This window comes from Lissotriton vulgaris, chromosome 5 (assembly GCF_964263255.1).
Source record: "Lissotriton vulgaris chromosome 5, aLisVul1.2, whole genome shotgun sequence".
NCBI lineage: Eukaryota > Metazoa > Chordata > Amphibia > Caudata > Salamandridae > Lissotriton > Lissotriton vulgaris.
Genome location: NC_141693.1, coordinates 356,001,330 through 356,025,859, shown reverse-complemented (window position 1 = coordinate 356,025,859; position 24,530 = coordinate 356,001,330). Strand labels below are relative to the sequence as shown.

General features: G+C 47.9%; 1 protein-coding gene across 2 annotated transcripts in view; it reads left to right on the top strand.

Annotated features, from left to right (window-relative positions):
• The window catches only part of ECE1 (endothelin converting enzyme 1), a 381,652-nt gene that overhangs the window by 221,479 nt on the left and 135,643 nt on the right, over positions 1-24,530 (top strand). For both annotated transcript variants that reach the window (XM_086921670.1, XM_086921669.1), the window contains one exon: positions 8,692-8,833. In XM_086921670.1, the coding sequence (XP_086777796.1) occupies positions 8,692-8,833 (142 nt within the window). The remainder of the gene's footprint in view (positions 1-8,691; positions 8,834-24,530) is intronic.

Sequence of the window (24,530 nt, the reverse complement as noted above, 5' to 3'; positions counted from 1 at the left end):
ATACAGCGTCTGATACGATAGTGCAGCGAGGCGCTTTATTCTCCTGTGTGGGCCATCAGAGCATCAGCTGGCGGGTGTTTGCATTTGGCATAAGAGAAAGGTTTGTTTCCATCCCCGGTGCCATACTTTGGTTTCTGCTCAAAGGCTACCTGCCCAGTGATAGGTTGCACCCCGGGCTTTCACCCAAATGCCCTTTGAATGAGGCAGGAATCCTCCCAATGGTTCATTTTGTCCATTTCCGCATGTAGAGCTGCCGTCCTACAGATACCTTTGCATTTATCTTGGGCCTTGAAGGTTTTTTTTGTGCTTTAGAGACCAAAACTTTTAAGTGGATTTCAAGGCATATGTTCTATGGACGTGCAGCGAGCATGAGCGACTTTTCCCACTCTGCTTATTGAGAATCCTAGCCATGGTGTTGGGACCAACCCAAATGAAGGGTCAAGGGTCATACGAATGACCCAGAGTTTGCTTACCCCATACCTAAACACTTTCAACCCCACAGAGGAGTTTCGCAGAGGTCCTTTTCCCTAGAGTCCTGATTTTACAGCTGTGGATGTTTCATATCGGATAGAATTCTGGTCAATCCCCCAGGATTGGGTACCACATGACACCTTTTGGGAGAGCATAACGGTCTGAAGTTGTAGGGCTGTGTCACTTGACCAGTGGCACAAAATGTACTTGCAAATTTCCTCTGGTCATTTGCCAGCTCCTGTGATGGTTCTTTGGGTTATTGGGAGGCCACCAGCAGATACCCTAGATACCCTGTAGCTTCTGGGGTGCCATCCTGTCTGCCACATGCCCAGTCTAAGAATTAGAAAAGCAATTGCATGTAATATGTATAGTCGGTCCTTGTAGGAATGTGAAAAACAGAATAAAATGAGAATCCAGCCAGATGGATCCATTACCACACTGGAAAATTTCCCAAGTCAGTGCTCGAACTCCAGAAGCAGTCCAACAGAGGGAGTGACAGGGTTTTAAACCCTAAGTGGTAGTGTCTAAGTTTGTCCCAGAGGGCTGGAACCATGCCAGAGTTTTTAGATATCCACATGAGTTACATTTACATACATAAAATGTAAAGGTGACTCATTGTGTAGTGTGTTGCGAAAATCTGGCATGGAGGAACAAACCACTTCCCTGTGGTTCCTACTAGAGATCAGTTGTTACCAAACTAATGACCCTAGAGACATCAACGATCATTGATGAAAGACTATTATTCAGTTTGCCCGTCTCTAAATAAAGCATGGCACCACTCCATCCTGACCAATTTCTGTCTTGGATCACCACTACATCACCCTCTGCAGACCAAGATTTGCCAGAATTCTTGAGTTCAAAGCACATTGGGTGCAGGGGTTCTGATTAGAGTTTTAACAACACAGTGGCCACACAACCTGGTTTGAGAAATTTCAAAAGAGAAGTGTGGGAAAACAACTTGGATTAATGTAAATTTAGGGAGAAAACTACGTATCTTGCGAGGGGACGCCCTCGAAAGTGGTCACAGGTATGGGGACCCTGGAATAGTTAGAGGGGAAATTTGTACATCCTAAACATGCTGTCCTTGATAACCCCCCCCCTCCCCGTGAAGTTCCCTTTCATCTGTAAGTATTGATTATCCTGTGACCCCCCCTAACGTATAATTTGCAATCCTGAAGAAACCTGTGTACTGTTTTTTTGCTGATGCTTTCTTAAATAAAAAGAATTATAAAACAAAACACAAAAAATCAAAAGATTGTGGTCCTCCACGACTTAAACATTATTGTGCACTCTTGTTTACAAATTATCTTCATTCTCAATTTCAACCTTTTTTTAGGGTGGAGCATGCACTAGCGCATGCGTCTCGCTTGCGAGACACTGTAGTATCCAAAATGGACTTGGAGCCTGTACGTTGCTAACCATTTGTCTGCTCCTGCGTCACTCTTCTGTGCAGCCATTTGAATTCGCCAGTGCAGCCGAAACCCCACTTCGATCAAGCACAGAATTGATTCAATTTAACCAGTGCCCGTCCGCCGTTCCCGACGCAATTTGGGTACTATACTTTTTTTTCCACCAGTTGAAACGTCCCTTCCAACGCTTGTTTTCCGCAGAGTTTACTTTGTAAATGCTCTAGCGTCAGCAATGAGCTCTGTTCCACCGAGAGAAACTCTAATCAAAGTTGGCCATGTTTAAAACATTTTCTATACAGGTCATGTGGGAATTTCGAAAGAGACGTGGTATACAGCTCCGCAGCCGCAAACATGCTTCCACCCCACCACTTTCTCATGCTGTTAAAGCTTCTAAGTAGGCAGTTTTTACATTGTAAGCACGTAGAATGCAAGACTCGAGGAAGTGCTGTAACCAACAAATCCTTCGTAGATCGGTTCCCTGAAGGCTCATTTAATAGATGTTCTGGTTCTATTTTTTTCAAGAGCACATCGATACCTTCTTTTAAGAAACAAACATTTACATATCTGAAAATCATACCAAAGCAGACAGGGGGTGCTTTTTATGCTCCGGGGGAGTTAGTCTTTGGAGTTGGCTCTTTAACCCTCAAGTTGTTGGAACTTTGTTTTCCGATCACTTAGTCGACAAGAGTTAAGGTAACTTTTATTTGCATGATTAACAAAAATCTTACAATTACTACAATCTTAAAAAAACACCAATTTAAAATTACAGACCAATAATTAAAAAATTTCTAAAAGTCAAAAATAGTTTTCTTGAATAAAACATGAACACAATTTATAGACATTAGATCAGTCCTTATGGTCGACAAGAAGAATGCATTATGATTGGCCCTTGTTATGGAGTGATCATTTGGTGTGGATTGCTTTATTTTTTTTGTTAGTGTGCCTTTATTGTTGCAATTTGAGAAAACGTAAGTCTAATTTAGTACGCCCTGCTATCTTACAGCCTTCTTATTTAGTGAAAAATGTACTGCTCATAAACCATGGACTTGGACTAATGTCATAAAAATGTATCCATTATGTTTGCCAACCTGGTGTACTTCCCTACACTGATAAAGAGCTGCAATGGTATAAAAGCGATAGTTGGCACTATACGAATGTTTAGGTGTGACCAGATGAATCTATGCCAAGTGGCAGCTGTCTTTTCGTCCTGGGAGGTACTATAACAATTCGTTCCTTCTGGATAGAAGAAGATTGGTCTGATTTATATTAGGCCAATCGCACCGACGCACCTGAAAGTAATGACTGGCAAAAGCAAAGTCCAAGACAGGTGACGTGTGCTCACCAGATTACTCTACCAGGGCTTTAAGTGGGACACTGTGAGAAGTTGGCCTGATATATGATGCTCACTAGTTCTAGTGATCACCTTGTATCAGTCCAAACAACCCTTATGGTGATTGGTTGTAAGTCAACCTTATAGACCAGCTATCCTAGTGGTAGCATGGACAAAGCAGTCTTAGGCTAAACTCTTTTGGCATGTGAAGCCAGCTGTTTTACCACATATAACCCCTTGAATACCAAGTGAAAGGACACCACACAGGTTGTTATGAAAATAAACAAGTATTTATTAACTAACATACACCTCTGAACTCTTTATGAGGTCAGAGGGCTAAGCACATGACAATCTCTTAGGAAAAATACGTTCAAGTTGCACGATTTACAATGGTGCCCTAGGGGCACGACAAACCATATACTAAGTAAGTGGAATGTGAAAGTCGATAATTGGAATGGAGCTGTCCAGAGGCTGTAGGATCGCGGGGACCACGCTATACTAACTTGAGGTAAGTAATAGGAGGCCCACGGAACGCGTGTGCAGAGTGTGAACTCACACGCGAGATGCGTACAAACGTCTATGGACAGTACAGTTTTAAGAAAAAGGTGAGTACGGACGTCCCTGACTAGATAGGGCTAAAACGGCTGTGGAACTGGACACTAGGAGAGTCAAGCTACCCTTGATCACCGAAATGCTCGTGTTACCTCACCCACAGGCTGCGGGTGCATAGGTGCCAAGTCGTGTCGGGTTCCGGCGTTGAAGTCTATGGAGCCTGGAGGACAAGATGCTGCAGGCGGTCAGGAGGAAGATGTCCGGTGTGATCCAAGGGTGGATCAGTGAAGAGAAGAACCTGAAAGCAGAGAGGCCAATGTTCAAAGTCACTAGCCAGTGACTGGAGTGGAACCAGGAGTGGAACCAGATGTCGTCGTCTCAATCAGGTGAAGGTGGACGCTTGTCTCTGCAGCCACATGGACCAGGTGGAGTCTTCGACGACCAGGATGGAGGCACGAGCTGTCCCACGCAGGCTCTTGCTGTCGGCGGTGTCGGCTTCGGATTCGGAGTCAACAGGCCTTGCCAAAGGCAACCCACGCGGTGAGTGGAAACAGCATCTGGAGTGGACCAGGAGGGTCCGGGGTGCTTTTCTTTTGGAAGGGAGCAAGGGCCAGTCTGGAGCAACCAGACCAGCAGTGAAGATTTCGCAGTTCGTCGTCTAGGAGGTCCCTAGCCAGCCGGCAAGTGACCAGACAACGCGTCGAGCAGCAAACAGGCAGAAGGGCCCCACGCAGATCTCGTAGATGCTGGAGGGCTGGTCTTCGGTGCAGGTGCTGCTTGGGGTCGGGGCTTCTCAGTCCCCAAAGCACTTGGACGAGGATACCTCTGAAGTCGTGCTGGAGCGAAGTGCTGCTTCTTTCAAGATGGGCGGTCCCATGTGTCTCGTCGCATCCACGGATCTCAGCTGTGCTGCAGATGTAGGTAGAGGTCGGAGAGGTCTGGGAATCCGGGTCTCGTCGGGCTCTGAAGCCTGGATCCGGGAAGGAAGACGACAAAGGGAAGCCGCTGGACGCTGATGGTGCCTGCTTGTGCAGGGTGGACACACCTTGCCCACAAGGGAGATTTCTTCAGTCTTCTGTGGAGCAGAACGTCGAAGTCCAGAGTTTCTTCTTGTAAAGTTGTTCAGAAAAAACTCATTTGGAATGGGACCAGCTCCTACTTTATCCGGCTAAAGGGGGCTGTACTACGACTAGGTCCCACCTCTGGGTGGGACCAGGAAGGTCGGTGGTTACACCCCCTATCCTTTGTCCGGTCTTGCACCAGCTCTGGGAATGGAGTGCCCTAGGAACTGGTTTAGACCGGTGTATGCACAGGGACACCTTGTGTGCCCCAGGCATGTCTCATTCCTTTCAGCCCTGTCCTACCTAATACACAAAATCCTGTCTGGGGTGGTGCTAGCACCTCCCAAGGCAGGAAACCCTTTGTCCAAGCCTCCCTCGCTGGAAGGACTCCCAGCAGCAGGAGGTCAGACTTGTGTCTGTGGTGGCAGCATCCATTTTGTGATGCTGAGGCTCGAGTTAACTTTAACCGGGGTTCACAGTTACATACATGTCGTGTCCCTCTAGAAGGGTGGAATGCTACCCCGTCGCCAGAATTGACGAGGGGGTAGTATTCCAATTCGTATGACACCTTACTCGACATGTTTTGATAATGTTATACCAAAGTTGGCAATAACCGCGAGGATTATAATGAACTTGAGTATATTGTATAGCGTTATCATGGAAACAGCTAAAGGACTTGGTTCCGAAAGCTGCAGACAGGCTCAGCTCATGCTAGAGCACCATCTCACATAATTCCAAGCACTCTGCCTTCAGGATTGATAAGGCCTGCTATAGGAGTGACTGATAGGAGGATATGTGTCCATTTTAGGGTTAGATATAGGGATACTATATCTAAAGCAAAGGGTGATTACACCACCTTGCCCCAGCTGATTGATCAGCCAGTTGTGTCCGATTTGGATGGCCAGCCAGGGGTGGCATAATACATGCTGTAGCCCCTGGTAGGCCCTGGGTGCACCTATGCCCTGGGTACCTAAGGTACACTGTACAGGGACTGATAAGGTGACTCAGTATCTGATTAGATATGTACTTAGAGTACATGGAATCAATTTTACAGAGAGAGCAGCGGGCCTGGGGTCCTGAATAGTAGGACCCCAGGTCAACTAAGTCGAAAAACCAGAAAAACACCAGGCAAAAAGTTGGGGGCAACCATAGTCAGATATCCACATTCCTACAGACACAACAAGTGGGACGTAGCCTGTAAAATGAGGGAGGTGGCTTAAACAAGCCAACTAACTTTTTGTGATCCATATAGTGTGCTACTCGACCAGTATTTGATACAAGACTAAGTAAAGCATGAAATATAAATGGAACTAGATTACTGTAATGGATGACTTAAAGTTTTTTTTTAACATTAGTTGTTCAAAAGTCGACCTGTGATTTGATACTAATGATCAGGACATGAATAAAGGGCCCGATAGGTATTTCGTTTTTAATTACTAACGGGTCTAAAATCCAGATGAACCCGGCCCATTTAATGTCCACTGCTCTACAAATGTTCCTAACATAATTGCCAGGGGCTGGGTTACTCTGTTTATTTTCCTGTGTATGGGATTTATAAGTGCAAGCAATGTGTAGGAAAATTACAATTGATGGGCGTGCGCAGAATGATAAAGTCTAGATAGCAAAATAAGATTTACATAATTTCTTGATTGTTCAATACGGATAACTATGCGCAGGTCAGATGTGGCCGGGATGGTTCTCTATCAAACAGATTCCCCGTTGACTGGGGGGTAAGACCGGGCTGTGTTTTGGCACCGACCCTGTTTTGCCTCTATGTCAACGGGGTAATTGCCCATCTAAATGGGGTAGAGGACAGCGATGGCCCCTGACTTGCTGGCAGCAGGGTGCCGGCGATTATGTTCACGGACGACACCCTGCTGCTGTCTAAATCTCCTATGGGGATCCAACGAGTCCTTAATGGATTCGAGGCATTCTGCAAAGAGTATGGTCTTGAGATTAATACACTCAAGACCAAATATATGATCTTTAATCCCCCACCAAAAACACGTCCCAACCAGTTTATTGGTGCAAATAGGCTGGAAAGGGTCCGAACTTTTGAATACCTAGGGGTGACTCTTAATGAGAACATGTCTTGGGGTCGACATCAAATAAAATCTCAATTTAAACTGGCCCAACTGGCGGGAGGTGTTGCTAGCCTTGTAAATAAAAACAAATCCACCATCAAGGTGATTGGTCCCCCATTAGAGATATATAGAGTGCAGGCCAGGGGAGCGGTCATGTATTAAAAGTGAACTATGGGGCCACACCTGTAAACGTGAGATGGTGGCAATTGAGAATAAATTTATCAGGCAGCTCCTATCACTTCCCCCTAGTACCCCTTTGCTGCCGATGAGGCTTGATCTGGGACTGAGACCACTTGACGAAGATCTGGGTGCCAGGCCCCTAACTTTTTGGCGCAGAATCTGGACCACACCAGAGCTTATGAACTACAGGTCCGAACTGCAGGAAATCTTGACCTATCCGTATCTGGGGAAAATCCCCTGGTTTCATTCTATAAAAAATGAGCTTGGGCGACAGACTAGCTAATTTGTGGTCTGATCCTGCGACTGCTTGCCCCACGATCTCTCGGAAGCAGTTGCTCTTTGCCAGGGACACATTCTGGTACAGCTCAGGACATTTCATAGACACAAGGATTTTTCACAATCAACTTGGTTTCCCACTCATAAGGGTGATTGCCCTTAGGAGCCCTGATGAAGTTCTCCCAAGGAGAACGAAACGCGTTGGCTGGAATCTAAAGCTTTGATATCGATTGATCAATAAAGACATTTTGTAAATCTTATTTTGCTATCTGGACTTTATCATTCTGCGCACCCCCATCAATTGTATCTCAAGAAATTGGAGCACAGAGGCATCAGACGGTTGATGCCAGGGCTTGCTGCGCGGGACCTGTACATATGTCAAAACTGGCGTGAGGTGCAGAAATCCTAGTCAACCGTCTCTTCATGTGGTTTCGCTTTTTCAATATGTAGGAAAAATGTATGTGGGATTGCTTTTTTTTTTTTTTTTTTTTTTTTCCTCCAATGTTTACACACAAGACAAGGATAATATTTTATGCAGATCGTACATTAAAGATTGAAATTGACAGCCCCATATTGTAGCCTGGCCTCTGCTCGTTAACATGATGGAAAACTGGTTCAATGTTCAGGAGAGAGAACATTTTAAGGGCTTTTTTTTCTAACACAACAGTGCCCTGTCGTATTGTTGCTGGCTTCCTCTCGTTCACAAAAAACACTGACAAACCCTAATGGCTCTCGCATGATGCAAGAGCTTTTTGGTTTTGTCAATATTCTTTGAGCCGCAGCTGCAGGGGAACATGGCTTAAAGAAAATGAAAGTGCTAGGACACGCTGGCTGTGTCATATCACTTTCTTCTTTCTTTACTTTCAGCCATGTTGCACGGCGGCCATGCTGCTGTGCAACATGGCTAAAAATCATCGACATACCTGAAGGATATTGTTTAGATGAGACCTATTGCCTTTGCAAGTTTTCCTTTTTGGACAAATTAACTGTAGTATCCATTAAACTTTCCATAGGCACTTAAGCATATTAAATGTTATTTTTTTTAAGAAAATGATCTAATTTTCCACTGCTTTGTTTCGAGTTCATTGTTCTATCTTGCTTGCATTGCATTGTGCTACATTGTCTCCTAATCACTGCACTGATTGGAAGCCTCAGCTGTGTGCTGTGGTCCCAGAAATAAGTATCACTTTACTCATAATCCAGACTGCTGGGTATTCTTTGTGTGGCTGTTTTTTTGTCTGAAGCATGACTTGATGTCAACAGGCGTGGATGCGTCACCCTTGTTTCTGTGATCTTGCTCGTTCACTAATGAATGCCTCTTTTTGCAGGTGAATGTGCGGAGCTCCCGGCAGCCCCAGAGTTGTTGGACCCAGCGCACCCATGTAGAGAAGCGCCTTTTGGTCGTGGTGGTGATCTTGGCAGTTGCACTTCTGGCCTGCATCTTGTCCTTCGGCTTCCAGTACAGAAACAGTAAGTGACTTAACTGGGCCAGATTGGGGAGGTTTGTGACCCTGGACTGGGGTTTTAAATGTTTGGCATTAACAAGATGCCCAGTATTGCTTCACCTGTGTATTACTTTTACAATTTAACATCTCCGGCTGTACTATTGGGAGATTCTCGACTGGCCAGCAGCAGAATTCTGCCCAGCCCTGTTGTAGTCCTAGAGCAGGGTTCTCCAGTGTTGGCCCTGGAGGACAGGATCCATGCCAGATTTTTAATATAATTTCATTTATCTAAATGTGGATATGCAAGAAATCTGGAATGGATCTGGCCCTCCAGGACCGACATTGAAGAACCCTGACCTGTAGGCACTGACCAAGTGGGAACTCTCCCAGTATCTTGGAGAAAGATGTTTTGACCTATTACGTTTTGTGGGTTTCCTTGGTGGATTCATTTCTATTGTTTGGGAGTCTGAGCAGGAAGTTCTCAGCTCCAGTAAAGGTAACAAGGCAGAAGATAAGGATTTAGCATGTTCGCTAAGGGTTCACAATTGTTCAGTAAGACTTGGATGTGTATATTGAGGAACCTCTCCATACATGGAAAGTGACATCCCATCCTTCCCCATTACCTACACTTGTTGACCGATCACACTGCTCACCTCAAATGTCCAACATGGTTACAAGCTTTCACCACTTAAAACCCAGTCCTCCTGCTAGCATCTAACTCTGTGGAGCACCGGTACTGCACGATTCCGGCCACTGAACTCCAAGCCACCTGCTTGCTTTACCCATTGTATAGAAGGCACATTTTTGGCAATGTAAAACTGGCCTCATTGCTGGCTTCCAACAGTCAACAGATGACCTGCTTCTTTCAGTCTGCGTATTTCTTTTCACCTCGCAGTACGACAACGTTAAGTCCTTCCTCCACTTTATACATTGGATAAAAACAACTGTGCTGTTTTATTTCTTTAAGTTTTTATTTATTTTGTAGAGATAACTAATACCATGGGACCGCTCGCTAATAACCTCGTCCTGAGCAGGTACTGAGAGGGGCCTGCACTCTGACCAAGACCTAACAACGTTTTGTGGATTTTAAGCGGAGCACTTGATTTAAATAGTTCAAAGGGCAGAGTTAAGGGCTTTCCCTGCCCAATCTGTGACCATAGAGTGTGAGAGTTCCTCAAGGCGCTCCCCAAGGAAACTGTGACAAAGGTTTTCATTGAGGACAAAAGTTCCTCTATTTTGGCTTTTCCTGTGCATTCCAGTTCAGAGTATTACTGCCTCCCTATTGGTAGCCAGGTGGATTGTGCTACAGAGCAGTCGGGGTGGCTCACTATCGCTGTAATTGTATACCTCCCTGCACAATAGTAAAGAGGCCCTGTTTTAGACACACATGTGGATCCACTACGGAGCAGTAATGGCTCAATGTTTGCTTCCCCACAGATCCCAGCCCAGTGAACCCAGAATGGCTCTTCATTGGCTGCCCTTGTGGATCCAGGTGCAGAGCAGTCAGGATGGTTCTCCATTGGTTGCCTTTGTGGATTCGTGTGCAGAGCAGTCCGAATGGCCACTATCCTTGTCCTCTGGAACCCGCATCAAAGTAGTCTTTTTGGTACCTCTCTGCTGTTCCCCTTAGGCCATTGCTCTCAGCAGTTGGGATGACTATGGAAAGGTGTCACATAGTCCAAGCACTGCGGATTCTTATCGCTGTCACTATGGAATAGTCCACAATTTGGTGAGAGAGGCCCACATCATGAAATAGTTTAGGGCTTCCCCAGAAGTGTTGTAAATAGGAATATGATTCTCCATTCATTCCATAACTGCCCCTCGTCCCTCCCTCCACGTCTCAGTAGCCCTTGTTTCAGTCGCACCCTTTCAGCTCATGGATGCAGTCAGTCCTGAAATGCTGGCCAATAATGGAATGTAATTTAAAATCATGTTACTAGTCCGCCAACCCGTACCGTCTGGATCCGTATCCTCCATCTACGGATGCTTTGCAGGCAGTACTGGTCACTAAATAGTGACACCTACAGAAATTTGCCTGCAAAAGAATTCTTTCTTGCTGTCATCCTGAAGCTCTGACTCGTACAGGAATGTGCACTTATAATGGTATTCTATCCCTGTAGCTCTTTCAAAGTCCGACGGGACAAGGATCTCGACTCTTCCATAACCTTGTCCCAGCGAAGGCGAACAGGACATGAATTTAAGCCAGAATCGCATGAACTGAGGATCTGCAGGTCTGGGTGTCCACAACACTGTAAAGCCTGCTGTTAACTGCGCAGCTTTCACCTTTTTGAGAGGACTGCTGAGAGGAGCAAGGACAAATAACAGTTTAAGGTGGTCCAAATTTCTACTGAGATCGATGTCCACAGCTTCGTGGCGGGAGTGCATCAGTGCTCCATCTACAGAATGCCCATCTCTACTACTTTCTAACCTTGGTCGTAGAGTGTGGATGGTTGTCACACCATAGCTGAACTGGATTCCATTCAATAGCCAGATTACATTTAGACTGCTGTAGATTGTGTGCGGAAGATGATACTAAACATGCCCACCATTTCTCCATGTGTACTCCTGTGCAATCTGAGGCTTGCTGCCACAGTACATTGTTCTACCATGGCTCTGCGGGAAGAGCCTTTGCCGTGCTGGCGGGTAGGCGTAGGAACGCTTTTCCCTTCATCATTGGTGCGCCCCAAGCGGTCGTTCTCTTCTGCAATCTGTTAACTCCTGCTCTTTCCCCTCATAGGAATTAATTTCAACACATCCTTTTCACACTATCTGGATGGATTCGTCCAAGTAGCAACAAGGCATTGCTCTAGCAATAACTGAACCTTCTACAGTTGCATACATTTTCCGAAGACCGGTCTTCCCATCTGTATTCTCAGCTGATGCATACTTTTTAAATTATAGGTTCGAGACATGTGGGCTGCTGAATTCATATCTGTGCATAGATCGCCGCCTAGTGTTGGGTCCGGATGATTGCACATTGTTGTCCTGGAAGAGTCTTCGAAGTATCACGAGATAGGTGGCTCCTCCCCTGGACTACAGTGCGCATGGGCATCGCCTCCATCCCCAGATTGTTTTTTTCCGCCATTGGGTTTGGATGTGTTTCGGTTCCCTCTGTCGGAATCGATAGTTGTTTAACTTTTCTAACTTGAGACCAAAAGGTCTTTAGGACGGGCGTCGGTATTGTACATCGTTCGGGTTTGTTATTTCATCAGCTCCGAACTCTTGCTACCCCTCCGCGTGCTGTCGGCGCGGACGGGCCTACACGACGCTCCAGACTACTACCATGGAACGAACTCCGTTTAAGAGGTGCCCGGTGTGCACCTCAAAGTATTCACACCTCGACGTGCACCCAGTGTGCAACAAATGTCTGTCGCCGGACCATGACGAGGCCAGGTGTATGGCCTGCTCAAAGTTCCGGTGCAAGAAGACTCTCAAGCTTCGTCGGGCCGCTAGACTCCAGGCCCAGTTATCAGCGTCCCCGCCAGAAAACATCTTCGAGGAAGACGTTGGTGACGACACCTTCCTACAAGTTTCGGACTCCAGCCCAGCGTCGGACGATAAACTACGACGCGGGGGACGAGGAGTTTGATGAAGGCGTCGGAGAGATAGGGGACGACGACGGGGCCATTGCCACCGTGGGGGATAGCTCAGAGGAGGAGCACCCCTAGACTGACTCCGGGGTCAATCCCCATGATACGGCCCATGTCGAGGGATCGCCTTCGGGCCTTACCCAAGACCTTACTACTCGTCCCACGGCTCCGCCTACGGGCCCGGCCACGGACATTAGTGATGCGCCACTCCCGGTGAAAAAACTGAAAGTGAAACCACCAGGGACCATGCCAACGGTATCGAAACCGAAAGTGAAAGTCTCACTGTCGGGACTTGAGGCTCCAAAAAAGCCCAAAATGGCCGCCAACATCAAGAGCCAAGCCAAGATGGCCGACCCAAAGGCCCTGGTGTCGAAGCCGAAGGCAAAGACGACCAACGCGGCCGCGTCGGCGCCGAAGATGGTCGAGGTCGACGACCAAAAAAGACCCTCGAAGAAGCGTCAAGACGACCCCAAGGCTCTGGCAGCGCCGATTCCGGCCGTCAAGGGAAAGGGTGGTGACGTGTCGGCTCCGAAGACCGTGCCTTCACTCGCCGACCCGACTCCGGCCTCGGAGGAATCGCTCGAGCCGGTTCAGCCCTCACCGTCCTTAACCAAGAAGGTCACGGAGTCCCAACGAATTCGGAAGGATGCAGCGGCCCCGGAACCGAAGAGTGTGGCGCCGATCCGCTTCACGCTGCCGCCGAAGAAGACGCCGAAGGCATTCGCTCCAAAGCATGGGGACGAGGTGCCTTTGAAGCCGGTGTCGACGCCCAAAGCGTCATTGGTAGTGTCGAAGCTTCGGCTACAGCCACTCGCAGAAGAGGAGCGTCGGGAGGTTGTCATCGACGCCGACACAGGCAAACTCTCGCTCCTTAAGAGGAAAATCACCACGGAGCCTGTGTTGGAACATTTTCGTATTCCACTCAAAAGGAAGCTGGACTCTGCGGGTACTTCTGCCCCTAGGGAGCCTGCATCTCCACAAAATCTGGAACTCTCACCAACTCGTTCTAACACTGGGGAAGGTGACGGAGATGAGGGGGACGAGTACAATTATCCAGCGTACTCTGATCCAGAGGAGGTCAATGAGCCTTGGTCTGCTGGAGGCGACCCGGTGGACCCTCAGTCGGGTCACGAACCGCAGCTTTTTGCAGCGAAAACTTCTCCAACAGAGGACTCTGCAGCCTTCAATGCTCTGATTGAGAGGGCTGCAGCAAACCATGATGTCGACCTCCATGCGGACCCTGTGGATGAAGACTTTCTGTTTGACACTTTCTCGGTGGCTGAAAAGTCGGTCAGAACATTGCCTATGCTCAAAGGAGTGCTGAAGCACGCACCAGAGGTGTTCAAGGAGCCCACTCGGGCGCGAGTTATCAATCCTCGTATTGACAAAAAATACAAGGCAGCGCCCACTGATCCAACGTACATCAAGGGACACTTGCCACTGGATTCGTTGGTGGTATCCAACGCACGCAAACGGGCGAACTCACAGACCACGGGTGATGCTCCTCCCCCAGACAAAGAATCCAAGATCTTTGAAGCCTCAGGCAAACGTATTGCTGCGCAGGCAGCTAATATTTGGCGCATTTCAAACACGCAGGCCCTACTTGCACGCTACGATAGGGCGCACTATGACACCCTTGAAACACTTCTGCAACATTTACCTGATCAGTACAAGGAGGCAGCTGAAATGTTAATTCAGGAGGGGAAGCTCATCACCAATGCTTCCATTAAATGTGCATTGGATGTGGCTGATACCGCCTCCAGGGCTGTGAACACTAGCGTGTTACTGCGTAGGCATGCCTGGCTTAGAATATCAGGTTTCAAACCAGACATACAGACAACCATCTTAAATCAAACAGTTAATCCAGACCACCTGTTTGGCCCTGAAGTGGTCGCAACCCTTGAGAAAATGAAGAAAGATACAGACACTGCTAAGTCTATGGGAGCCCTCCAATCACAGCAGTTTCGGGGTGGTTCTTTTCGCCGCTCCAGTAACAGAGGCACCTCAAGGGGTCAGGCATCGCAATCCTCGCAGTATTACAAGACCAACACCCAGACCTCATACACCAACAAGGGTAGAGGCGGTTACAGGGGCAACAACGTCAAAGGCAGGGGACGTGGAAACAACAGCTCCAGGTCCTCCACCACCAACAAACAGTGACGCCTTGTCACTGCCCCCCGACCACACAACACCAGTCGGGGGGAGACTCCAGCAGTTCCTGCCCGTGTGGAAATCCATCACCACGGACAGGTGGGTCAAATCTCTTATTCAGTACGGTTACTGTCTGGAACTCACGTCCACACCACCAAACATACCTCCAAGAAGCCGTCCTATGTCCGGCGAGCACTTGCTCTTGTTGCAGCAGGAGGTCAAAGTCATGCTGCAAAAAGGAGCGATAGAGCTCGTGCCACTGCAAGAAAGGGGTACAGGAGTTTACTCTCTGTACTTTCTAATCCCCAAAAAGGACGGATCCCTCAGGCCCATCCTGGACCTCAGGCCCCTCAACCGGTACATCCTGTCGGAGCATTTCCATATGCTCACGTTGCAGCAAGTTCTCCCTCTGCTTCAGCAGGGGGACTTCCTGGCAACACTAGATCTCAAGGATGCATACTTTCACATTCCCCTGCATCCTTCACACAGGAAGTACCTCAGGTTCACAATCCAAGACCAGCACTAACAGTTCAGGGTTCTGCCTTTCAGAGTCACCACAGCGCCAAGGGTTTTTACAAAGTGCCTGGCGACTGTGGCGGCACACCTACGACGCCAGAACGTCCACGTCTATCCCTATCTGGACGACTGGCTCATTCAGGCACGTTCGGAACAGCAGTGCGCAAACCACGTGTCCCGCACCATTCATCTCCTGCACGATCTGGGATTCTCACTGAATTACCCAAAATCACATCTCCAACCCGCCCATGTACGGCAGTATCTGGGCGCGACAATAGACACTCTGGCAGCCACTGCGCAGCCAAACTCAGTGAGAATCGCCAGTATCCAGACGCTGATCCAACGATTCAGACCACAGCACTCGCTTCCAGCGAGGGTGTTCATGCAGTTGATAGGCATGATGGCCTCCTGCATCTCCATCGTCCCGCATGCGAGGTTACATATGCGTCCGCTCCAGGAGTGCCTAGCACGTCAGTGGACTCAGGCTCATGGGCAACTAACAGACCTAGTGTTGGTGAGCGGTCGGGCATACAACTCTCTGCATTGGTGGAATCCACAAAACCTTTGCAAGGGCCGACCGTTTCAAGAGCCAGTGCCACAGATCATCCTGACAACGGACGCCTCTCTCCAGGGTTGGGGAGCGCATGTACTCCACTACACAGTGCAGGGACTATGGACGCTACAGCAAAAGAAGATGCACATCAATGTATTGGAACTGATGGCAATCTTCATGGCCTTAAAGGCATTCAAAGTACATCTGTGCAACAAGGTCGTGTTGATCCGGACGGACAACATGACAGCCATGTACTACATTCAGAAACAGGGAGGCACACACTCTCCGCAGCTGTCTCATCTGGCTCAGAGCATGTGGAAGTGGGCCATTCAGAGGAACATCTTCCTCATGGCGGAGCACCTCCCAGGCAAGGACAATCAGATGGCGGACCTGCTCAGCAGGCACAGCCACCAAATGCACGAGTGAGAGATACATCCATCAGTACTCCAACCGTACTTCCAAAAGTGGGGTCATCCAGAGATAGACCTGTTCGCCACAAGGGAGAACGCAAAATACCAAAGCTTCGCCGCCAGGTTCCCACACCCGCAATCGCAGGGCAATGCGATGTGGATGAACTGGTCAGGCAGATTTGCGTACGCTCTTCCCCCAGCACCTCTGATTCCGCTGGTGGCACGCAAGCTCAGGCAACACTCGATGACTCTCATCCTGGTTGCTCCGACGTGGGCCCGCCAACCATGGTACACCACGTTTCTGGAACTTTCCGTGGTACCGCTTCACCTCACTCCCAGCCTTCTGACGCAGAGCCATGGCGACATTCAGCACCCGGATCCGCAACAGCTCAACCTGGCGATCTGGCTCCTGAAGTCCTAGAGTTTGGCTACCTCAATCTTCCCCCCGATTGCATGGACATCATTCGGGAGGCAAGGAAGCCCACTACTAGAGCATGTTATGCGGCTAAATGGAAGCGGTTCGTCATTTATTGTGCGAACCACAACATTGACCCGCTAGATGCTTCCATTCAGAACATCATTTGTTACCTGTTCCATCTATACCAATGCAATTTAGCGTATTCTTCCATTCGCATTCACCTGTCTGCAATGGCCGCATACCTCCAGAATAGGCGGCACCTATCACTTTTCAAGGTTCCTGCTATTAAGGCTTTTTTGGAAGGGCTCAAAAGGGTCATTCCACCACGGACGCCACCAGCCCCAGAATGGAACCTCAATGTGGTTCTTACACGGCTGATGGGTCCTCCTTTTGAGACACTGCACTCTTGTGAGCTTCAGTTTCTAACTTGGAAGGTGGCTTTCTTGGTAGCAATTACATCGCTACGGAGGGTTAGTGAGTTGCAGGCACTCACCATCCTAGAGCCTTTTTTCCAAGTGCATGCCAACAGGGTGGTGCTCCGCACTAACCCTAAATTTTTGCCTAAGGTGGTATCTCAATTCCACCTAAACCAGACAATCGAGTTGCCAGTGTTTTTTCAAAACCCCGAGTCACTGGCAGAGCGGATGCTCCACACTCTTGATGTTAAAAGAGCCTTAATGTACTACATTGACAGGACAAAGGATTTTCGAAAGACCAAGCAACTTTTCGTTGCTTTTGCCTCACACCACAAGGGTAACGCTATTTCCAAAGCTGGTATTGCTAGGTGGATAGTGAAATGCATTCAGATCTGTTACGCTAAAGCTAAACGAACTCTCACAATTCCACCAAGAGCCCACTCCACCAGAAAGTTGGGGGCCTCTATGGCCTTCCTTGGGAACGTTCCTTTGGAAGATATTTGTAGGGCAGCCACATGGTCTACCACACATACTTTTACTAAACATTACTGCGTAGACTTACACTCCAAACAGCAGGCAGCTGTTGGGCAGGCTGTTCTCAAGACACTCTTTCAAACTGCTGCAGCTGGCACGGGCGGCCGCCAATGAGGGGAGCACTGCTATGTATTCTATGCACAGATATGAATTCAGCAGCCCACATGCCTCGAACTGCAAATGCTACTTACCAGTATGCATCTGTTCTTGGCATGTAGGGCTGCTGACATTCATATCGCCCGCCCTCCTCCCCGGCGCCTGTAGCAGCTGCAGTATTTCTTATATACGCGCATAGCATGGTCATCACTCACATAGTTCACTCCATCTCTGCCAATGGCTAAAAACAATCTGGGGATGGAGGCGATGCCCATGCGCACTGTAGTCCAGGGGAGGTGCCACCTATCTCGTGATACTTAGACTCTTCCAGGACAACAATGTGCAATCATCCGGACCCAACACTAGGCGGCGATCTATGCACAGATATGAATGTCAGCAGCCCTACATGCCAAGAACAGATGCATACTGGTAAGTAGCATTTGCACTTTTATTTATTCTTTCACGAACCAAATCCCAACATTCAGACAGTACATCTGCCATCCAACCACATTGTAGGGATCGATTTGTCATCACAATGATTTAGTATTGGGGTCCGGGGCCGGTGTCACATTAGTGTTCCAATGAGTCTAATGCTCTCCTCAATCCAACCCCCCCCCCGCCCCCCTCCCCCTGCTCATTGCAGCCATCCTTGGCGCAGTCCTATCGTGGTATTTATTCCTTGCTCCTGTGCAGTCTATCCCACTATGTACGTTCACTGGTTATAGTTTGTTTTAGTCTCGGCTGCCTTGCCGTTTCAATTGTCAGCCTGCAATATAAAAACCGTAGATTGTTCACAGCTGCCTTGCCTGAGGATTCCAATGTCTTGCTCTGCATTTGCGTCCAGACCTGGAAGTCTTCTGTCAGTTTTTCATCATGACTAGGCATCTAGTCCAGTCTGCTTCATTTGTCCCGCTTCTGCTATTGCCCACTCAGTCATGTCTCGCGCCCCATACTCGTACTCTGCATAGATCTCTGGTTTTCTGGCTCCACAAATGAGTTGTCCACATCCAGGATTTTAGTTTACATCCTGGACTTGCAGTCATTATAAAACAAGCATTGGTAAAGCCATTGTCTGGCATTGGCCACTAGCCTTTTAGCTTTGTCAGTACTTGTTTTGTCATGGTGTTTGCTCAACTTTGGGGATGCTATTGGACCTTTCTCAATTTAAATAGGCTAAAAGCAAAAATGTTGTTTTGCTCACAAAAAGCGAGCATTTCCGTAATAGTCAGAGGCACTTTATGGCACTAGATTGTGTGTGATTGTGCTCTTAATGAAAAGACAGAATGTCGTTACTCGCAATGAAGCTAGCCAATGGCCGAACCAGTTCTCCCTGCTCTATGCTTTAGTACGCAGACGAAAAATGTGAAAGACACATTAGTAGACCAGTTGGTGAAGAGAGCTGGCTAAATATCTCAGAAGTATATTCTACTTATAATTTTAGTAAAATCAAAAAAGTCTTGGCTAACCCCAGACTGTGAAAGAAAAATAGAAAGCAAGTTGCAGAATGTAAACCAAAAACAAGTGGACTGGGGGCTGTATTACACATGTGGCACATTTTCCTTGATTGCGCTAGGCACACCTTTTAAAAAGTGCGCCCGGCGCAATGGAGTAAAATGGGCCGTATTGGAATGAGTGCACTGCCCCCCAGGGCAGCCGCAAACCGCTGCTGCCCTCAGGGCCGGCGCATGCACATGAAAAACAGAGTGGCTGCTTTGAAGCTGAACCGTGTTTTCACTGAGCACGGCAACCAACCTGCCCTTTAGTGAGTGACTGCACCGGCCAGCAATGGGATGTCTCAGGGGGCCATGGGGAATCCCCTTTCCCCCACCAGAGGGTTGCAATCGGGGGTGAACTGACAGTGTGCCACCTTTTAGGTTTGCACTGTCTTTGGCCTCCTGGGTGCTTCTTTGTAACTGTGCCTGCATCTGTAATACGGCGCGAGCGCAGAGGCAAACACATTTCCTCATTAATACGGCGCGAGCGCAGAAGCAAACACATTTCCTCATTTGCATGGGGGCCATGGCCACATGCAAATAAGGGAATGCCCTCTTGACGGGCCGGTGCTGTATGTGCGCCAGTGCTTTCAGTATTACAGAAGAGGACGCACAAGCGTCTGAGGCCCCTTCTCTAATACAAGTTTCCTGGGGGTGCACAAAGCGTTCTAACACACCTGTTGCGCCTCCCCGGGGCACGTCTATAATACGGTCCCTGGGTGAGAATATTGTATAGACCTGGGATAGTTGAGAGCTGAACTTTTTAATGTGTAAAGTCGAAGTCGTGGCCTTTTTCCCATAGGGGACTGGGTTACTAACTTCTGCCTCTCGCAGTTGCCCTAAAAAATGGGCTTTAGATGGAAAGGAGAGCACTACCCCATTGCAGAGCAAGTTGAAGGTACGAAACTTGACATTCCCTGCAAAACTATCAAATGAAATCGCTGTCCAAAGCCAAGGCTAGAGCTGAATCGGTTGCATGCGTTGTCCCATCTTGTAGACCACATAGAAGGAAAACAAAACGCACATTCCTCGGCCGGTGTCCCCAGCGTGACCTTTCCAAGGCGTCTGATTCCTGCTAAGGGCAGGAAATTGCGAGTGGCCCTTGAAGGATCCCAGTTTGTCACAGCGTGCCTGTGACCAAGGCGATGGTCCTTTAGGGACTTGAGGAGAAGGGGAGGTCTGGGAGAAAGAGGGTGCACAGGGAAGGGAAAAGAACATGCATAGTTATGTGGTGTCTAGGCCGGTACATGGAATCTTGTGCTCGACAAGGTAATAAATGGAGTCTAGCTGGCCAAAATACAACTAAAAAAAGCCTGCAGGATATTTTAATTATCAGCTTATATAGCACCTCTGTCACCATAGGCCATACAAAGGTTGACAGTCAATTTAAAAGTAAATGAAAATAACGTGGTAGTTCAGTTAGACTTAAAATAGTGCGCTACGCACTAAAACCTCAAACACAACAGCTTATATGGCACCCTTATCTGCCGCCATAAGCAATACTTTTTTAAATTGACTTTGTCAAAAAAATATTAAAGTGAAAATAACTTGGCTGTTCATTTTGAATAAAATAGTGCGTTACGCACTTAAACACCAAACACAACTGTAGTATCTACCATTTTGCTTAGTCCTTTTATCCCAAAGGGGTTTCCAGTAATTTTGTACTGCAGCACTAGAGTAAGACAGTGAGGCAAGTTGTGTTTTTTTAGGTCTAGCCTGCAACAGTGCAGGCGCTCTCACTTGCAGGAGATATTGTATACAACAAGGAGTTTCGGGCCCACCCACTGCTTACCATTTGTTGGCTTCATTGTCACTCATATTTTCTACTTCTCAGTTGGGCACTGCATACCGACTTCACTTCCTCTTCTTCTTTCCTCAGGAGCCTACCCCAAGTACAGATTACTTCATCTTGATTAGGGTCCTTCCCCTGCTGTCACTTTAGTTGGGAGTACTATTCTTTTTTTGCTTCTTCCCTTCCCCCGACCCTCCCATTGTCTGTGTTGCCCCCACCAAACAGCCATAAGTAAAAAAAAAAATTAAATAAAAGACGATGCCACGTCATAGCGCTTTGGTTTACCTTCCTGCGCCTAGGTGCTTTTTAAAATAACTTTTATAGGGCTTTACATTTTTTTTTACTTTTAATCATGCTGCACAGCAGTTGTGCTTCTCTACAACATAGCTGGACAACTTTGGCTAAGCCTGTAGCTCTCACAAAAGCCCGACCTGTTGGCTAAGCAAATGCTTATTTTATTCAGTCATTGAGTGACAGAACTAGATCCTGGTTCTATGTCTGCCTTGGTAGACTTTGGCTCACATAGATGACTACCTTTGTGGACGACGCACCCAGTTAGTTAATAGTTAATCTGTGCTTTCCTACAGCATCCACCCTGTATAAATCCATTGTGTTAGAATCTTAACTCTAGTGAAACAGGTTCTTGTCTTGGAGAAAACTGCTTCTCCCTGGTCTGATCTGATGAAGGCGTCAAGTTGGTATCCGCCCTGTCCTGACTTGACCTTTTTGGGAGCATGTATGCAATTAAACCTCTGTATTTTTAGGTTGATCCTGGGCAGTGAGAGTGTGGCTCTGCGAGCCATGCTGTATAGGAGTATGTACTTGAAGCCCCGCCTACACTCCACCCATATTTGTCATTGGCTTGTCATTGTCCTTCTTAAATGCTGGCTTCTGATTTGTTATTCGGCTTGTTAGTACCTCCTTAGTACCACCTTGTATTCATTTGTAACCTCCAATTAGGCCTGGCCCTTTTACTTGGGTTGTTACATGGTACGTCTTCTTTAGTCTGTAAGCACTATTTGTGCGACAGTAGGGAGCAACTCAGCAATACCTTCAAGCATTTGGGATGCAATAAGTCTTGAATTTGCGAGTGAGTAAGCTATTGACTGTGAAGTTGGCCTGGCATATGCTTTCCACTATTGGGCACCTTACACAAGTCCAAACGACCCTTATTGATAGGTTTAAAAACAACCTATATAGAAAGCGATCCTAGTGGTAGCTGTTCAGAGCAGCCTTCAGGCTAAGTCTTGAAGGAATGGAAAGCAGCTTGTTTTACCAGTCTATAATCTCATGAATGACCAAATAAAAGAACCACACCAGGTATATGTATAAAATATATGTATTTATTCTAAACACATCCCTCTAGTCTCTTTATGAGGCTAGAGGCAAAAGTACATCAAGTAAACTTATTTAGCACACAATAAATTAGCACAATATATGATTTAGCCCTAGAGGCGTCACAACCATATACTACGAAAGTGGTATAAGAACCACGACTGACATAGATACAAGGCCAAGAGCCTTTAGAACCGCCGGGACCACCAGGAACCACCCAAGGTAGTGACACAGGGGACCCACGGGGGACGCGTGCAGTGTCTAAACACAGCCGCGAATCACCATTAACTTCTATGGGGAAAGTCGCGGTTGGAAAATTACAAATAAAGGACACTTAGAAGAGGACTTGGAGCAAACCCATTTAGAACTAGGAGGTTCTAGAGTCAATACCCACGGGAGCACCGGAGTACTCGAGTTACCTCACCCAGGGAAGCCGGGTGCCTAGGTGTCTTTTGGTGTCTGGTTTCGTCGTCGTTTTCAATGGTGATCTGCTGCAAAGTGCTGCTGGTGACCAAGTCGAAAGTGTCCTGGTGGATCTAAGGGTGGATCGAAGATCTGAAGAACCTGAAAGCAGAGGGGACAGAGTCTGTGTGACTAGCAGTGACCAGGAAGGCGATGAGAAGATGCCAACCAATGTCGGGTGATTTCAGGTGAAGGTGAAGGTGAAGCTGAACTATTCAGCCATGAGGACCAGGAGGCGTCGAGGATGACCTGGAGCTGGATTCAAGCTGTCCCACAAAGGAGCCCGAGTGCTGCGGTGTCGGTTTCCGGATTGAACCCTACAAGCCTTGGCAACAGCAACCCACGCAGAAAGCAAAGATTGGCTTCAGTGCAGACCAGCAAGGTCTCAGGGACTCACCCTATGGAGGGGAGTCGGGGAATGTCTGGAGCAACTAGGAAAGCCCAAGAAACAGCTGACAGACCAGGGATCGTAGGAGCTTCAAGCGGAAATTCTAGAAGTGGGCCCACGGAACACTCGTGGAGTGTAGGCCCACAATCTTCGGTGCAAATGGTGCTCAGGGCTTGGACTAAAAGTAGTCCAATGCACAACTTCGGGAAAGCTCGGGAAGTCGATGCACTTGCAAATGTGCACATGTCCAGGGGTTCCGGTTCCACGTAACTCGTGAGGGTTTTGGGTCTCAGCTTTGCTGGGATCTCGTGTCTACCTCCTGGAAGTCTGGGTCCTGTGTCGCAAATCCGTCTGGATCCGGAGGGAGCCTAGGAAATGCAGACCAGCAAGATGCTTCTTTGGTGCCTATTTGAACAGGGGAGTCCCTCCTTGACCCCAAGGGATATTCTTCCGTCTTCTAGTCGAAATAGAATATTGAAGTTCCAGGATATATGTTGGAGTTTCATCCAGGGTACTCTAACGTCCTAAGAACTGGGTTCCTATACTTATATTAAGTTTAGGGGTTGGACTTACTCTAGGGTCCCACCTATGGGAGGACCCAGGGAGGGGGTGGTTACGCCCCTTTCCCCTTGTCCAGTTTCGCGCTAGAGCTGGGGCTGAGTGCCCCTGCAACGGGTTTGAACTGGGATATGCACAGGGACACCAAGTGTGCCCCCACCACTTGTCTGAAAAGCATTCTCTGAATGCACCCACCCAGCCCCAATACACTAAAGCCTGTCTGGGAGGTGGTTACACCTCCTTGTGACAGGAAACCTATTGTCCAGGTCTCACCTGCCGGAGTTTCATCCAGCAGCAGGAGGTAGGTATTGTATAATAGGTATTCTTATATAGCGCAGACTGCCATCTACGGGTATCCTGGCGCTCAGATATAGGAACATAACCAACAAGTGAAGGAGAAAGAGAGAGGAATTCTACTTTCGGGAAGAGCCATGTTTTTAGGCTCTTTCTGAATTAAAGTAGTCAATCTGTCTGTTCTGTGGCAACTCATTCAAGAGGAGAGCAGCGGCCACGCTGAAGGCCCTTCCCCCCCAGACTTGTGTCTGTGGCTGGGGGTTAGGAATCCAAAGTGTTTTACATCAAACATGACATGTTTCCATGCAGCCGTTCAAAAGTGAGCATTAACCGCGAGGTTATATTGCACTGAAGAGTATATGGTCTGGCTGCATCACAGAACAGCTACAGAGAATCATTCCGAAACCTGCAGAGGGGTCCTGCTCATGCATGGGCACCCTCTTTCAAGGCCTGTCATAGGAGTGACGTATAGGTTTATATGTGTCAGTGATATAAGGTAGATATAGGTAACCTATATCTTAGTAAGGGGTGCATGCACCACCTTACCCCGGCTGCAGTAGCAGACCTGTGGTGCCATTTTGGAAAGCTTCCCAGGGGTGGCATAATACATGCTTAAGCCCCTGGTAGGCCTCTGGGGTACCTATGCCCTTAGTACCTAAAGTACCATATACTAGGGACTCACAAGGGTAACTCAGTAACCAATATGGAGTGTACCT